This window comes from Delphinapterus leucas, chromosome 1, assembly GCF_059928025.1.
Source record: "Delphinapterus leucas isolate spDelLeu-1000000601 "Yukka" chromosome 1, BTC_Dleu_Yukka2, whole genome shotgun sequence".
Taxonomy (NCBI): Eukaryota; Metazoa; Chordata; class Mammalia; order Artiodactyla; family Monodontidae; genus Delphinapterus; species Delphinapterus leucas.
Window position 1 is genome coordinate 111,589,886 of NC_143129.1, and position 17,855 is coordinate 111,607,740.

The 17,855-nt window shown below is 42.1% G+C and overlaps 1 protein-coding gene across 5 annotated transcripts in view; it reads right to left on the reverse strand.

Annotated features, from left to right (window-relative positions):
• Window positions 1-4,002: 4,002 nt before the first annotated feature.
• LRRC8D (leucine rich repeat containing 8 VRAC subunit D) overlaps window positions 4,003-17,855 on the reverse strand; it is a 115,731-nt gene continuing 101,878 nt past the window's right edge. For all 5 annotated transcript variants that reach the window (XM_022553296.3, XM_022553294.3, XM_089919866.1 and 2 more), the window contains one exon: window positions 4,003-6,932. In XM_022553296.3, coding sequence (XP_022409004.1) covers window positions 4,363-6,930 — 2,568 coding nt within the window. In that variant the 5' untranslated portion in view covers window positions 6,931-6,932 and the 3' untranslated portion in view covers window positions 4,003-4,362. The remainder of the gene's footprint in view (window positions 6,933-17,855) is intronic.

The following is a 17,855-nucleotide window of genomic DNA, read 5'->3' on the forward strand; positions in this document are numbered from 1 at the left end:
TATGTAGCCCTGCTCCTTGAAGTTGCAGGGCCCAGGCTTCTTCTGCCCTTTTGCTAGGCCACGCCGGGTTTGTCGTCCTGGTCTGTACAGTCTTCATTGCACTCGTTTCTATATCTGCAGTTTAACCAGCAGGCTTGGGGAAGGGAAGGGCATGCCCATCTCCTTAAGGGCCTGATCGAGAAACTGCACGTTCCTTGTTCCACTATTTCGGCTAGAATTTAGTCACTTGGCCACATCTAGCTTCAAGTACGGTTGGGAAATATTTTATTTTATACACATTTTATTCTATGTTTGCAGGTGTCCACTGAAAATTCCATGACCACGGAAGGAGAGAATGCATATTAGGGAAGGCTAACAGTCTCCATCACAGTTGGGGATAAAACTAATGACAGCAGAATGTTACTGAGTACTTACTCTCTGCCAGGCACAGTCCCTTAAATCATTCAATCTCCACAAAAAATGCCATTGGTAGGCATTATTATTATTCCCATTTACAGATAAAGAAACTGAGGCTTAGAGAGGTTAAGTCGCTTGCTATGGTCGTACAGCTGAGGCCGAGGCAGGATTCGAATCCAGACACTCACTCCAGAGCCTGAAATCTTGGGAGCAAAGAAAGAGCTGATTATAGAGACAGCAAGCAGGACAGGGGCAGTTTCTAGCAAAGGGGTCCTGCAGCAGTGGGAGGGTGCTGGGTCATGAGTCAGAGTTCCAAGTAAAAACATCTTAACTCATTTCCACGAGCAAGTTGTGGCTTACCTGGGGCAATTTATACATTGTATTTCCAGAGGCAGAAGGATGAAGACAGCACAGCTATTCTTCTTTGCAGTTGTAAGACTTGTGAGTTAAGGGGCTTATTCCCCTGATGTTGGTGGCATGGGCATGACTGTCTCGAGGGCTTGTGGCCTGCTGGTCTTCTGCCCCCTCCCCTGCAGCAGACGCCACTCTGAATAGCTGGTGCACTTGTCCCAGAAGAGCCACAGCTGGCCAGGGCTAGATGGGGCCACTGCTTTGTGTCACAGTCACAAGTTAGAGGACATTTGAAAACTGTTTTCCAGGCTTTTTTTTCCCCTTCTTTTCATGAAAGGGGCTTTTTGTTAGTACTGCCTTTGTTTAGGGATGATAAAGGGACCATTTTATTGGAATGAATTACTGACTCGAGTGCTGCCAGAGGTCTTAGCGAGAGGATAGCCCTCTGGCTTCACTTCAGCAGGTGAATGGAAACAACCAATGGGCGTTGGTCTCAAGGGCATTTTGGAGTTTGCTCCATCAGCAACTTTGACTATAGTTGCTGGCCGAAGTCGAGTCCAGGGGAGGCAGTCAGAGACAGTACTAGCAATAATATTAATAAAATATAACACCTTTTCCTTTGCATATGAAAAATGTCAAACGATCAGGAGGACTGTTGTCCAGGACTTACGGAGAATGATCTCTTTCTACCCACTACTAAATTGCTAAATCTCCACTACTAAAATAGGGTCCCAGTAACAATCTCAGCTCATCTTTCTGAACCTCTGAAAAAGCCAATCCTCTCTGCAGAGCCAACTGAATGTTGGTGGAAAAAAAGTCAAACAGCTGAAAACAAGCCAGATTCTCTAAGACTCTGTGGAATTCACATAGACAAGAAACATTTAAAGATACTTTAAAATAATTTTCTTCAAATGGTGCTCCAGGGACTTTAGAAAAAGATATGAAAATACTAGTAAGCCAAACTTGTACATTTTAACTTGTGTTTCCCCCATGTCTAGAGCGTGCGGTGCCAACATAAATTTGTGAAGACATATGGGTTGACGGTATATTTGGGCCCATAATCTCCTCTGCTGTTTTATTGAGACTCCAAGACCCAGTATATTTAAAGTCTGCTAGATGAACCAGCATTTCTTAGGAAGCCTCTTCTAAAATATGGCTATTTGCAAACAGTGGCGAGGAATGCGGCATTTAAATCAACTGACCGTGAACTCTTCAGAGTTTAAGGAAATCATTAAGGGCTAATAAAATCAATAGAAGTTTGGGTAAGAGCAAAGATACCGCTTGATATTGTCTGAAGGCATGTTAATACCAATCAGCTAGCTCTAAGTGACTGGACCCCAGGTACTGATAAGGAAACAGGTGCCTAACGGCAGGTGCCAGTGGTCAGGCTGTGGGAAGGTCAGACCGGCTCCTACAGGCCTCTCCTCTGACAAGCAAGGTGAGTTGTGGGTAGGCTGCCACTTGTGCCCTTCAAAAACAACAGGCACTTGTCTTAAGAGAGGAAGGCAAGTTTCCCAGTCCATAAAGCAAGGATCGTAAGGTCTGGCCTGTTTATCTTACAAGCAAGACAGTGTGGCATCCTTCTAAAGACACTGTACCAATTTCCGCTGGTGGCATTACTACGCAGGGAGAACAGTGCCCTATGTGGCTGGCGGTAAGGAAATGTCCAGGAGTGTTTACAGGCAGAGTTTCTAAGTGCAAAGCTTCACTGAAGCTCCTCTTTAACCAAATGTGCCCCCTCCCAGCCGTTATTCATGCACAGATTCTGTACACCTTCTGTATTACAACTGTAATCAATCATTTGTATTATTTGCCTAATTGATATGATCTCCCACGCTTTGTTATAAACCTCCATGTAGCCAGGGGCTGTGACTTATTCCAACAGTTAATCCCCAGTTCCTTGAACTTGCAAGGCACAAAGTAGGTACATAATCAATACCAGCGAATAAATCAGTGAATGCTGAGAGAAATGGAAGACGTGTACCTGGGAGAGAATGCGCTTACACCAAAAATCCGCCTCTGTCCTCCGATTTTCTAAACTTGGGCTTTTATAAGCTAGTCTTCTACCTCAAGTCTTTTAGGAGGAGAGGGAGTAGCCAGGATGCTGGGGCTGGGGTCAGCTGCTAACTCAGCCACAGTGGCTGCAGCCTTTCCTATTAGCGATACTACTTCTCGAGGTATTTAGAAGCTCTATGGCAAGCAAAGATCACCACCGCTTCCAACAGGCCAGTAGCCCGAGATCAATTTTGGGGAGGAAAAGCAAGAATGTTGAGTCCATCTTTTCACATTCTCTGCAAAATCCTTCAAGCCACGCTAAGGTGTGACAAGAGACTATCCACTGTTTCACTAAATGAGTCCAGTCTTATATGGACAGGACACTACTTTGTTACCTAGAGTGCCAGACAGTTCTCTTCTCTTGAAACAACACTCCTGTAGAATGGCCTATGAAATACCTGTCAACCAATACCCACACAGGTGGCATGGAATATTTTGATTTTCTGAGATGGGTTTAGCCACTTTGTAAGTTAGATAAAGAAGGAAAAACTATCATCCAAAAAGTATATTCTGCCAGCATTTCCCCGGACATGACCCCTCCTAGCTGCAGACAAACACAGGAAGTACAGCCTGTCACTAAAACGAATAGAGATATAGTCAGTTTTCCAACTCAATGAACTACAAATCCTATTTTTTCCCCCACAACAGTGGAAAGGGCAAGTAATTTAATGATACTTGCTCTGAATTTGTGTTATCTTCCAAATGGTGATATACTGGAAGGATGTTAGTCATCAAGCCATTAAATTTTTATTTTGCCTGTAATTAAATTTATTTAAAAATAACATCTTCTATTTATTGGCAGCTCTATAGTAGTGATAGAAAAATGTATCATATAACCAGAACTCCAGACTATGGAAAAACAGCTATGAGTAAGGAGAGCATTCTTTTATTTTTTCTTGTTATTTATTCTTAGAAAACAAACAAACAAACAAAACTCCCTCGACGACCTACACACTTTTACTGCATTCCAGGCCTTTCAGAGTGTAAAATCTATAAAATGGGATTCTCAGAAGCGGTAGCACCAGTTAAATATTATAAGAAGTGCTTATTTGAGGTGCTTGAAATTAAAACAAAAAAGAAATCAGTATTTCAGCGAATCTAAATTTACAAGCTCGGACCTGATACGCCTTCAGAGGTCTGAGCTAAAGGACTATTGCACCAATTAAGCAAAGTAAATCAAGACACCTCAAAAAAAGGTGGTATAGTAAGAAAATGTCAATTTAATCATTTACTTTAGCAGGCAAGCAATTTGTAAACATTCAGTAGCGGCAGCATCCAAGTTACAAACAATTTAAAAAGAAACCAAGATTAGTGATTATAATTTTTCCTTCCCTTTCCCCAAAAGAAAAAAGAAAAAGATTTGGAAGTGAATGACTTAACACACTACAAACGTTGAACATTCAGTTATGTCTTCTATCAGCCTTCTATGCATCCTCTCTGTTGTATTTTTAAAGGTGTATCTACTCCTAAAATGCATTATCTTGCAATAACTGGTACATGAGCACTTGCCATCTAGGAAGTTGTTCCTCCGGCACACGGATGTGCACATCTGATCTCAGTTTAAATCCCATTTGCAAAGGGGATATTTATGTCTTGATTCAATGCTTCTTTGACTTCGAGTGGCAGGGTGTCAAAAAGGTGATCTTCCACAACAAGCCCGCTTTTCTTGAGCAGGCGGCACTGGCCCAGCTGGGCTGGCAGGCGGTCCAAGCAGTTCCCTTTCAGCTCCAGCTGGGTGAGCTGGGAGAGCTGACCGATCTTCTCTGGGAGGGAAGTGATGCAGTTCTGCCCCAGATTCAAAGTCCTCAACTTAATGCATTTAAACAACTGTTTTGGCAGAACGTCCACCTTGTTCCCCGTGATATGCAAATGCTGCAGGTTCTGAAGTAATCCTATTTCTATTGGGATCATGGAAATGTTGTTGTAGCTTACATCTAAGCATCTGAGTTTCTGTAAACTAAACACTGCCACAGGTAGGGATTCGAGCTTGTTGTTAGAGAAATAAAGTGACTCCAAGTTTTTGACGTGGGTGATGGAGGGTGGAATGGTAACGATTTTATTATGCCACAGTTTTAAACAAGTCAGTCGTTTTAAATGCTGGAAACTGATGATTTCTTCAATTGTGCGTATGTTATTTGACTTTAAATCTAGTTCCTGCAAGTTAGAGAGGCTGAAAATAGCGTGTGGAATTCTCTCTAGCTCACAGTTCTGGAGCTCGAGCTCGGCGACATTCATCATCTTCTTAAGGCTGTTCAGTACCAGCAGTTTAGTGCCGTCATTGTGAACGACTAACCTGGTGAGATGCGGAGCCACATCTGTAATGTTGGAGGGGACTTTGGTCAGATTGCTCTTCACGTGGAGAATCTTAAGGTGCCGCAACTCTCGGAGGGATTCAAGTCCTATCATCTTATTGTTTTCAGAGTTCAAGTTGCCTATCAAGTACAGCTCACGAAGGTTTTTGAGCAGATACACCCAGGCGGGAATTTCTGCCACGTCGGTGAACTTCACGTGAAGGCATCTCAAGTGATCACGGAGAAAGCTAAAAGCAGTCTGTTCCACTTTTGCAGGGCAGTGGCAGAGGTGAAGCTCTTGGAGGTTAGTCATCTGAGAAATCTTAGCAGGAATTTTAGCTTCTGGAATCAGCTCGAGTTTTAGCACATCCAGGTCTGTGAGGTCGAAGACAGCATCGGGCACACCTGACAGCATAAACAGATGGAGCTCCTGCTTGTCCTGGGCGTTGCGTGACACGTGCTGCCTCAGTTTTTCAAATGTCCACTCGTGGTTCAAACTGATTTCCCTCAGTTTATTTTCACTGACTTCTGACAAGAACACCCCGAAACGCTTGGAATACAGCTGGTCATACTGGTCTACCATGTGTAGAAGGAACGCAAAATCATTTTTGACATCTGGAATGTCACTGAAACTGCTCTCTTCTCTGACTTTTTCAAAAGAATATTCCTTCAAAGGTATCCTGAATAACCAGAAGAGAGTGTAGAGGCAGATAAAACCATAAACGCAAATAATGGATATGTAACTGATGAGCAGTTTTTTCAGCATGTACGCCATGTTGTGGGTGCACTCAAACACCTCGTAACCCGTCAGGTGCTCGACTTTGGGCTTGCAGACGTGTTCAAAGCTGATCGCATTGACGAAGTTTGCAGTGTAGCAGAGGATAAAGATGAACTTGGCTGTTTTGATAACTGTTTGGACCACGTAGAGTTTATAGATCAAGTCACTGTCTTCCACGTGAGCACGGAACTTCCTCACTTTCTCAAACAGGGCTTTGGCCTGTTCCCCGTCCTTTTTGTCCAGGATGGTCATGCTGGGGACTTCAATCACGGGCTTTTCAGCTGAAAATTTGAAGCCAGTTTTGCTGATCATTGGGGTGCTGGCGCTGGGGCTCCCTTCATCACTGCTGGTAGATACGTGCTTTGGTAGAGTCTGGGCACCTGTTATTCTCTGCTTGTTTTCCTCCGAGTCTTCGCATGCTGTCTCAGACAACGCTTTAGTAGTCCAAGGAGATTCAAAGCACTTTCCTAATATTGAAACGAAATGTTCTACTTTTGAGCATGTTTTGGGATATTTGAACCAAAAGTTGCTACTGACCATGAGAATAATAGTATGTATAAGAGCAAGGTACGGAAAGTACTTAGAATACCACGGAAGGGCCAGGTGGTAACACATCTGATTAATAAATACATATTGCTGAAAATCCAAGTTTGTTTTTCGGCCTGCTGGGTCTTTCTTTGCCTCCTGATTTGGAACCGTGGAATCTGTGTGAGGATATGTGGCTCTGAGAGGTATGTCAGGTGTCACAGCAGATGCGCCAAAGGAAATCTCATTTGTCATCCGCCCATCTTGGTCTTGGTCTGTGGCTGACTCCATCTTCGGGATGTTGGTGGTAACGTCGGCACTTCCTGGTGGTGTGTGTGCCTTTGAATTTACAGGAGATGGCAATACTGGCAAGCAGACCACCTGATCTTTGGTAAGTTGCATGGTTCCTGCAAAGATGGCTACCATCAACATAACGACAGCCAGGTAATCCATAAACACGTCCCACCATGGTTTCAGGATTCGGTAAGTTGGTTGAATGTCATTAAGTGAAGCAACTTCCGCAAGGGTAAACATTCCTAGAAAACAGGCGAACAAAAGACATTATGACACAGATGCAAGTGAAAACATTCAATGAGAAAATGCTTTCTTTTTCTAGTTTCTTCTTCCAGTTTCTCCAACCAACCATTCTCCCTTGCATCGTGCTCCTCCTATGCATCGTTTACTCTACCTGGAATACTTCCTCCTCATTCCTTCATGAGGCTATCAGGTTTCTGTTGCCTTTCCCAGGAAGCCCTCCCTGATCCCTAGTCTGGGTGGGGTGTTTCTCTGATGTGCTCCCACAGGACTCTGTACCTCTATCCATCACAGCCCTCATCACACTGGCAGAACCAACTGTTCACTTGTCTGATCCCCCATAAGATTATAAGTTCCATGGGGACAGGGATCTTGTCCGTTTTCCTTACTGCTATACAGTCAATGCCTGAAACACAGCTGATGCTCAACCAATGAAACACTGTATAGGTTCTTGATCATCACCTTTATCACCATCATCAACATCAAAATTCCTCAAGAACATTTATTCACGGTCTATATATTGTATTAGGCAGAAGAGCATTTTATTAAACTTAATTGCCATTACAAGCAACCTGGACCCAAGTAAGAATAAAAACTCGGGGGCTTCCCTGGTGGCGCAGTGGTTGAGAGTCCGCCTGCCGATGCAGGGGACACGGGTTCGTGCCCCGGTCCGGGAGGATCCCACGTGCCGCGGAGCGGCTGGGCCCGTGAGCCATGGCCGCTGAGCCTGTGCATCCGGAGCCTGTGCTCCGCAACGGGAGAGGCCACAACAGTGAGAGGCCCACGTACCGCAAAAAAAAAAAAAACAAAAAAAAAACTCTAAGCCAGTCCTCAACATAAAAAGTTAAAGGACCACACAGCAAAGAAACTGTGGGATTCTTGTAACCAGGGACATTTTGCAGCTGTCATAGTGTCAACGGTAGTTTTCAAGCACATTGTACTTGGGACAGGTTTTTTTTTTGCGGTACGTGGGCCTCTCACTGTTGTGGTCTCTCCCGTTGCGGAGCACAGGCTCCGGACGCACAGGCTCAGCGTCCATGGCTCACGGGTCCAGCCGCCCCACGGCACGTGGGATCTTCCCGGACCGGGGCACGAACCCGTGTCCCCTGCATCGGCAGGCGGACTCTCAACCACTGCGCCACCAGGGAAGCCCTGGGACAGGTTTTGATCCCAGGAGAGAGAAGAGGAGGCTGATTACTTTCCTCGAGGAGGAAGAAAAGGTAAAAAAGGTGGGGGGCAGAGAACACAGCAGTAGAGTACCATAATGTCACATTGACCCTGAATGGTCACCAGCTCGGCCCAGCACATCCTTCAAGGGCGATAACACCTGAACAACCAACACCAGCACGCAACGACTCCAGCCTCAGACGGCTTTTCTCTTCCAGCACGCAGTCCACGCTGCCACTCCCCAACAAGCGTTTTGGGGCCCTGCCGTTTCCTCCATCCCATTTCCTTTTTTTTCCTTTCTGTTGAACTCTGATGTATTCTTCAAGTCCCAGCTCAAGCACTACCTCTTTCTCAAGCTCCTATCATACTGTCTAAAAATAATCTATTTCCAGTGTTAGTCTCTTCAACTAGCTCTTGAGCTCCTCCTGGGCAGAGACTATGTCTTATTCATCTTTGTATCTACCGTGCCCTATTCTCTCCCCTTAGGAACAGAGAAGGCATTGAGTAATGATGGTGATGATGACAGCAGCTATCATGTGTCATCTTCCCTCCATATACCAAGCACCGTATCAGGAGCTTTGCATCTGATACAATCCCCTGCTTTTGTACACAGCACATTCCTGAAAATGAATGTATTAAAGTTGAGGTTTGGGGGCTGAGGGAAGGGTTCTATTTCTAAAATGCTACACAATCTTATAATATCCACCAGAACTCCTAAAATCAAAAAGACAGGTAATACCAAGGATGTGAGGATGTGGAGCAATTAGAACACTTAAACACTGCTGCTGGGAGCGTGAATTCATATAACTGTGTTGGCAAGTTTTTGCTTTAATATCTACCAAAACTGAATATATGCAAACTCTATTGCCCAGCAATCCCACTGCTAACTATATACCGATGGGAAATACACATACTCATCAAAAGACACGAACAAGAACATTCCCAGCAGCACTCTTTGCAACAGCCCTAAAATGGAAGCTATCCAAATGCCCATTAGCGCTAGAACGGAAAAATGAAATGTGGTATATTTACAAAGTGGAACATCAGACAGCAACAAGAATGAATGGTCTGGTTACAAGGGCATATTCGGTTCATAAAACGTGATCTGTACACTTGAGGCTATGTGCCTTTTTCGTATGCATGCTTCAACTTCAATATGGAGTTTCAAAAAGAAATGGTAAAAGAAGCTGTAGCAGAAACAGCTGCCCTAGGAATGTGCTGGGACACGAGACTGAGGCTTTGCCTCACCCCTGTCCCAAGGCACACCCAGGCTGGCTGGGGTCAAAGGCCAGGTGAACCCGTAACCTTCTCCGGCAGCCTCCCCTTGCTTGAGAGAAAGGGCCTGCTCTCCCTGGGGTACAATCTGCCACAGAAAAGAGGGTGCAGGGGTAGGAATGTACAATGTACAAAAGCTCTGGCTGGTAACAGTTGAACGTATACAGACAGAACACAAGTGGAACACTGCCTGAATTCCATCTAACCTTCACAACATTCCTCTAAGTTGCCAAAGTGTTATTACCTCCCCTTGACAAGTAAAGAAATAGGCTCATAGGAGTTAAGTTGTGGAAGTCAAATAATTAGTGGTGGAGTCTGGATATAAAACCTCATTTAAGGCCAAACCACCTGTTCTTTCTACCAAATTCTATCATCTCTTTTCTTTACTTCTCATGTTTGGAGTGCTTTACAGTTTGCAAGCTACTTTGCCATAAAATATCTCAATTGATTCTCACAATAACCCAGTGAACTAGGCATTACTATTGCCCAAGGATATGAGGAAACCTGAGGCAGAAAAATCTTAAATGACCTTCCCGAGCCAATTAAGTGACAGAGCTAACAGAATCTTTCATCTTCAGACCTCTTTCTCTATCACGCTGTCATCCAATGACTGAGCTGTTGGCTAAGGCTTGGCCGTTGAAGGAAAGACCTTCTCACTGTTGTCCTTGGCTTTGAAGAGACAGAGGAGTGAAATTATGTAATCATCACCTTCCCTAAAACAACCTTTTGACACTGACTCACAATTCAAGAAAACCGCAAGTCAGGCACCATGGAGAAGATAGAAATGGCCCGTCAAGGAGCTCCCAGTCTAATGGGGGATGACAAGCAATAAGTGTGCTATTATGACATGGTAAGAAAATTGCTGACCTGGTTAATGCAAGGTATAGGAGAGGCACAGGACAGGGAAAACTCACATTTGCATTTCGTTAGTGGGAGGATTTCACAAAGATCTGGTTTTTCAGATGAGACTGGAAGGATGGGGACTGCCATGGGGTGGTGGGAATATAATTTTGGCAGAAGAAGTAGCAAGTCAATGACATAGACACATGGGAGAAATTATGTTATAGAAACTACAAATAACTCTTATGTCATTCTATTATTAGTCTAGTATGCCCCTCAATAGGTATCACATTTAATGGGTAAGCCAAGAGATGGAAACCAAGGCATAGATGGTTTAAATGCAGTTATAAGGAAGTGCCTGGGCCATAAGGCAGGAAACCAGTACTTTCCTGCAATGTCAGCCACCGACTAGCTCTTATCTCGAACATAGGACTTCAACTAATGTGTCCGTTCTCCTACTTCACCTATCAAAAACTGGGTGCAGAATGGGAGTGCTTCAACCACGAACTGAATTAGAGATGCAGTGGCACTTTGAAAATAAAAGTTGCTTTTCATACATTGTGTATGTGTGTGTGTACAAAGGACAATAAATACATATTCATATAATATAGTGTGTTAAGTCTATTATGATCCTCAGGTGACTTTCTAATCTAAAAGTCAAGTCAATGAGAGAGGAGATCGTACCTAGTTATCTTGAGGCTTGATCTCTTTAGTGAGTCAGCACTCAGAATGGCTATAAATGGTTATTAGGGGATTTTTTTTTTTTAACCTGAGGAAGGCACATTAATAAGTACTAATTGCGTACACGCTCTGGGCTCTCCTTTATATGTCTGTTGCAAAGAACTTAAAGAATTACATTATAAGGAAGTGGATTTCACATTCCAAGACTTCTCCACGGCACATATGAAAATCAGCTTAATATTCCTGTAAGCAAACATTTCTCATGGAAGTTGAGGAAGCTTTTTGTACTAGAACTGAAAGGGGAATGTTATTGGACTTTGGCTGGACAAAGATGAATCAGGAAATAAAAGAATGGAGCTATATTAGTTTATGATATGTGATTCTGTTTCTTATCTTACGGCCAATAATAATGGAATAAACCAATAACCAATTGGTTCAGAACAACCCTGAACCTGACAACCTGTGAATATACTATAAGACACTGAATTGTACACCTCAAATGGGTGAATTGTATGGTATATGAACTATATCCCGGTAAAACTATTAAAATTTAGAAGTTAGACCTCAATCTTTGTTAATTTTATTGTCTAAACAGACTCTCAACTGAAATAGGAAACTGGAAGTAGATAGGATTATAGCCTAATTGTAGATACTCATGCTAGACTACGTACATTCTAAGTTCAAACATGTTTTTAGATGGCTGCTATGTTATTATGATTGAACTGAACTGGTTCTGGAGAAAAATCTTTAGCATTTTACTTATCCTCTCTAAGCATCCATGCCTCACCTATAAAATCTTGATATCAACACCTCTCAGGGTCATGTGGGTCATGTATTGGAAATACCAGTTCAGGGTCTGACACAAAGTTAAGCCCCCAAAGATGTTTGCTAAATCTGAATGCAGAAAAAGAATCATTAAGGTGAAAGCAAGCCCATCTTAATCAGTCTTTAACCGAAAATGGCTGGGCCAATTTCTTGAATTTTGAACTAGCATGTAGCACTATGTTCACAGAATTCATTCTGTAATAAATGATTGACAATAAAACTTTGCATTCAATTTCATTTATTCAAAAACATTTCAATTAAAATTTCTTATATTAGGAGGTGGCATATTATACTAGAAAGAGCACGACTTTGATGCCAAAGAGACCAGGACTCAAATCTTGCCCTTTCTTTCCTGTTTATTAGCAGTATAAACGTGGTACTGTTTGCTGGAAAACTTACATTAATGAGATTATTATTAGCACACAGAGAAGGTCTAGCATTAAAACAGAAAAATATGATCACTATTAAAACTTAAAAATCTCGTCCCATCTGCACTAGGTCTTCATACCCCTATTAAATGGAAGAAAGTCAAATGGCTTTGAAATGTCATTTAATGAAAAGAGTTTAACGTAAGAAGCAGCAAATAGCTTGACTAATCAATCTAATACATACACTTCCCACCTAGGTACGAGTTCCCTACCCAATCAAATACCAACTTTCATTTTCTTTTTACAGTGTTCTGTGGAAAAAACAATCAGCCTTCTTGGTCAAACTGGGAAAATGGGAGAATACCCAAGAGACTGGTGAGGATCAAGTTCTCAAATCTTACACAGAAACAAGTAAAAGGAAAACAAATTAAAGTTCATAAAGAGGTAATAAGCTACACACTCACTACGAATAACCCTTCCTCAACACCCAGCATACACGAGTGCATGGATACACACACACCATACCCAATTCAGGTACCTAAAATTCATATGGTTAAAGAAAATAAACGCTTCACATATAGAATGAGAAGGAATGATTCAGTTTTTTTCCAACAGAGCTCTGTATTACTGGTATTAGATAAGTGTTAACAGTTATGGATTACAATTATACAAGATACTCTCTGGTTGATATAATTCTGTATACAAATAAAACAGTGTTACTCCCTCTTAAAGATTATGATAAGAAATTATACTTTTAAAAGTAGTTTTCTTCTAACACTACTTTGGTTTAGGTACCTCAAAAATAACTGAAAAAAATATTTAAAGAAAAAAATTCCAGAGTTTTCAGGAAACTTCTTATATAAACCCTATCAAAATCAGATTCCACACTGGGCAAAACCCATCCATTTAATGCCTGAAAGTAGAGGACTATAAAAATTTCAGAACTTGTTAACTATAAAAAGAACTTTACACAAAGTATACTTTAGTACCTATTGGAGGTTTTTCTCTAGAGTACTGCTATTCACAGAGAAAATTTACTTCAAAGCTCAAAGCTGAGAAATGTAACTCTAAATACACTTTAGTAGACCTAAGGCAAAATATCTTAGGAAATATAACAAATGAGTTAACACACTGTTGTGAACTTTTTTGCTTTTTCTTGTAGCTTTTGATTTTAAAAGTCAAGTCCCATGTTTGAGAGCTAGAAATGAGATATTATTCAAGGAACAATACGGAAAAGCCTCTAAATCAATGGCTTCCACATTTTGTTCCACACAACATCAGAGTCTCTTCTACAAATTATCACTAGCGTTCCCCTTAACCACAAACTCTGGCCAACAGAATTTCAGAAATGCTTCAGGACCTACAGGACTCTCTTAATACACCCTCTACTAGAAACTTCATTTTATTCAACAAATATTTATGGAGTATACTCTGTGTGCTGGATACAGATCCTAGAGATAAAAAGGGGAATAATAATAATAAAGTAGCTGTCCTGACTGAGAAAGCAGCCTGGAGTAAATACAAACAGAAAAAAGAGATAATAGGCAAATGGTTGACTAGTCCCTAAAAAGAGAGCCAGCAGCTAATGGATCTTAATAAGGGATCCAGAGAAAGCCATCCCAAGATCAGAACTAAGTGTCTGGTCAAACCTTTATAATCATAATTTCACCCAGTTTACTAGGCAGCCAGTGGGATTTCTAAGGGGAGCTTTATTTGCATTTCTGCTGCTTCTTTCCATCTGTAAGATAGAAACTTAGACCCAAAATGACCATTTTCCTTTTAAGGTCACTCACCTTCAATCTTGCTTCTCTAGAGTATGTCCGGCACATGCCTGAAACTGGGCTAAGGGAAGTGAACTAGGATGGAGCTCCCTGAAACCCTAGCAGCTTTCCATGGTCCTGGGAAGTCTGCCACATTCTCTTCCAGCTGTCTTTGGGACAGAATGCCCCTCTGATGACAAACCCATGGATATCTGCTCTGGATATGGACAGCTGGGAGCCCAGCGGTTTTTATTCCTGGCTTGGTAAAGACTGCTAGAAAGCATGTGAGTACCTTGACCCAGTGCTCTACTTACTAACTCTCAAAACACTTCTTGAAGTTAGGAAAAGATACTCAGACATTGATACAGTGTACCTTGGTTAGGTAGCTTATTTAGTTAAAAAAAGCTACTTGGCAGTTTATTAGGGACCTTAGCCATCAGTACTAAAAACGTATGCAGAGTTAGACAATGGTTGCTCATGACCCTTCTGAACTGGGAGCTCCATCAGTCTGGCTAGTTCCCTTTCTCCCTCCACCTGGGTTTGAATCCCTAACCTAAAGGGAGGAGAGTTTCTTCCATCTGCATGTCCCCAGGGCATGGCACAGGACAGGCACTTAATAAAGGTCTGTAACTGAATGAATCACACAGCCCTGTAACAGCATTCTAGGAGAGGGCTCAGAAGGCACTGAACCTGGGAGCCAAATGCTGCCACTATTAATTACAGTGACACATAAGGTCACTATTAATTATGCCAAAGTCAAAATGACCAGTTCTGACAGGCGTTCTTCAATGTCCAGATGGACAGTAGTACACAATTCTTTGGAACAGGTTACTCTGAAGGTAACTCATTCTGATAGACCATCTGCATGCAGTTTGGCTCATAATTAAACATTTTACAGGAAAACAAAAAGACAAAGGTAAATTTGTCTTTAAAACCTTCAAAACCTTGACCAGGACAGAAGACTGAGATCTAATTTCTGATGGACAGCAGGTGACAAGCCAGTGTGAACTCTAGGGCAGAGGCAAATGAGCACCAATTAAACACACAGCCAGGTGATGTAAAAGGCCAGAGAGGAAGGAGCGCCAGAGAGGCAAACTCTTCATTATATGAGATAATGAAGCTGCCAGAGCCTCAGGCCTTCCTTCTCCTTGTCCTCCGGGGAGTTTGCTGCCCTTCCCCCTGGGCAATGGATGCGGAAGTTCTGATTGTATCTAACTGTGCACACACACAGTTTACTAGAGTCGATAAACACTTAAATCAGAAAACCGTGTCAAAGTGTTGAGCAAGTGCCCAGAACGGTAAGTGCTTAATAAGATTAGCCACTGTTATTATTCACTGTGTTCAATAAGCTGTTTTATAGAAAGAACCCTATACAAATACATCTTTACTACTAGTTGTGAAAAGAAGTTTGTCTTTCATGATTACTGATATAAAGAGCCGTGGAATCCAGATGTTCTCCACTTAGCTTTGGCTTGCAAGAAATTTGGCTAAATTTTATATATGTATTATAAACATTAACTCTTAGCCTGAGTCTTCATTTTTTTTTTTTTTTTGCGGTACGTGGGCCTCTCACTGTTGTGGTCTCTCCCGTTGCAGAGCACAGGCTCTAGGACGCGCAGGCTCAGCGGCCATGGCTCACGGGCCCAGCCGCTACGCGGCATGTGGGATCTTCCCGGACTGGGGCGTGAACCCATGTCCCCTGCATCGGCAGACAGACTCTCAACCACTGCGCCACCAGGGAAGCCCCTGAGTCTTCATTTAATTATTCACTTACTCATCCCTTCATCCATGAAATATATACTGTATACTCAAGTACTAACATGATGCACATTCCTGGAGAAAACCTGGTGAGCAAATTCAGGCGTATTTCCTTTCTCACAGAGAGAAATGTTCCTGTAACTGGATATAGAAAATGGTCAACTGAGAAGAGCTACCAAGAAGAGGTACAGGCAGAGGCAGATTTGCTGTGCAGTGAAAACTCAAGCTTCAGGACACCTTCCTTCCACAGGCCCTTTTCAAGGCCCTGCACCTACTTTTATGTCTCTAACTTGGTGTTCTTTTTCTTAAAGAGGGTTCTTCCCCCAATTTCAGATTCCAGAAAAGCCAGACCTTCTCTGCTTGCCTGGGATTATGAAGGCAGATAACACGGGACTTTCCGCCAGTAAGACTGAGGAGGAAATCAGGACTGACGTGAGGGGTGAAGAAAGAGTGCACGATGGGCTGGACCAGAACGTCCAAAGGCCGTGTGGAGAGAGAGGGAGAGCAGAAAATACTGAGGAACTGAAAGAAGGTCAGTGGCCTGGAGCTTGGGGAGTGAGAAGAACGGGTGGTAGGAGATGAGGCCATGTGAGCGTTTCTGATGGCATCAACCTAAGGGCAGTGGGAAGCCACTGATGTGTTTTTAGTGGAGGGAGGAGGTGGGTTAAGTCAGATTTGTGTCTCTGAAAAGATTACTGCAGGCCTAGTGTACAGGTCAGTGAGGGAAGATGTGAGATGAAGAAGGCAGCTACTGCACTGCTCTGGGCAAAGGACAGAGGGAAAGACTAGGCTGTGACTGATGGAGAACTAAGTGAGTAAGATGGGTGGATTTGTGAGCTAACAGGCCAAAGAAATAACAGCAGGACTCAATGGATTGGATGGGGAGGATGAAGGAGAGAAAGGTGTCAAGGTTGACTCCCAGATGTCTTTTAATTCTCTACTTACTGTTCCATACCCTTCTTCTTTTACATCCATTTACATGGTTTTATTGTAACTGAATCTTTTCTCATAAGCCCTTCAAATCCTTTTTTTCCCCTCATACATCTTCCAGAATCCTTTATTCTTCTCTTTTTCTTCAAGTCCTTTTAAAAAGTAGGTAGGTTATATATAATAAATGAAAAGAAATATAAGCCCTCACATACTTGGCCATGAAATCTATAAGCTTAGATAGTTTGAAAAACATTACTTTAGTGTTATCAACATACAGATGATTGACAGCTATCTCTTTGTAATACTTCTGGGGTGAAGCACAATTTTAAAACCCCAAATAGTCTGCATTCATCTATATTTGGAGAACACATACATACGATGTATTTCACTGAACATTATGTGCAACATAATCAAAAGGGAGCCAGCATATAATACCGTAAGAATCCTACCTGTGATCAAAGCCTGTGATTATTCATGCTAATAAAATCTGGTTTCTGGGATAAACTATACAGAACAGTAAAAAAAACAAAAATAAAACCCCTTTATTATATCTTTTAAGGGTGACGGGAAGGCAGCATAGTTTCATTCTTCACTGTGCTTTCTTTAGGTCAATATTAAGATGAGTTTACATTTTATAAGTAAACAATAGCCAAACAGTAGGGTAGCAATAAAGGTGGAGCAAAGGTATAAGGGGTAATAGTATGAGAACAAAACTAAATATTTTAAGCGTGTACAAAGATAATCAGGAAATGGTGTAATTTATGCGCAAATAATCTAGAGTCTTTTTCTGAGCTAATAATTTAAAATGGAATTCAATTCTTAACAAGTTGGTAGCATAATGGATAAGAACGTGGCTTAAGGAGATAGCCTGCCTAAGATTTCATCCCATCTCCACCTCTTACAATTCAACTGTAAAACAGGAACACAAATAATGTCTCACATCACTTGCTGTGTAAACTTGGGCCTTTGTTTTCCTTATCAGTGAAATGGGGATAAAATACCACTGTGACCAGATACCAAATCACCCAGTATAACGTTAAGCACATAGTAGGATGCTCCCATACTAAATACTTTCCAAAACTGGCCCTAGATGTCCAAAAAATTGGGGAAGGTGGGAGACCTTGAGGAAAACCCAGGATTGAAATGTGGTGGCAACAGGGAGGAAAAAGGACCATGAAGGCTTTGAGGGTGAAAAACAAATTAATGAAGAAAAGAGAGAAAAGAAAATCAAGAAAACTAAGATAAGGAGGAGCTGTCTTCAAGAGAATAAAGGTGTAAATCAAATACCGCAGAAATGAAGGACAATCAAAACTCTTAAAAA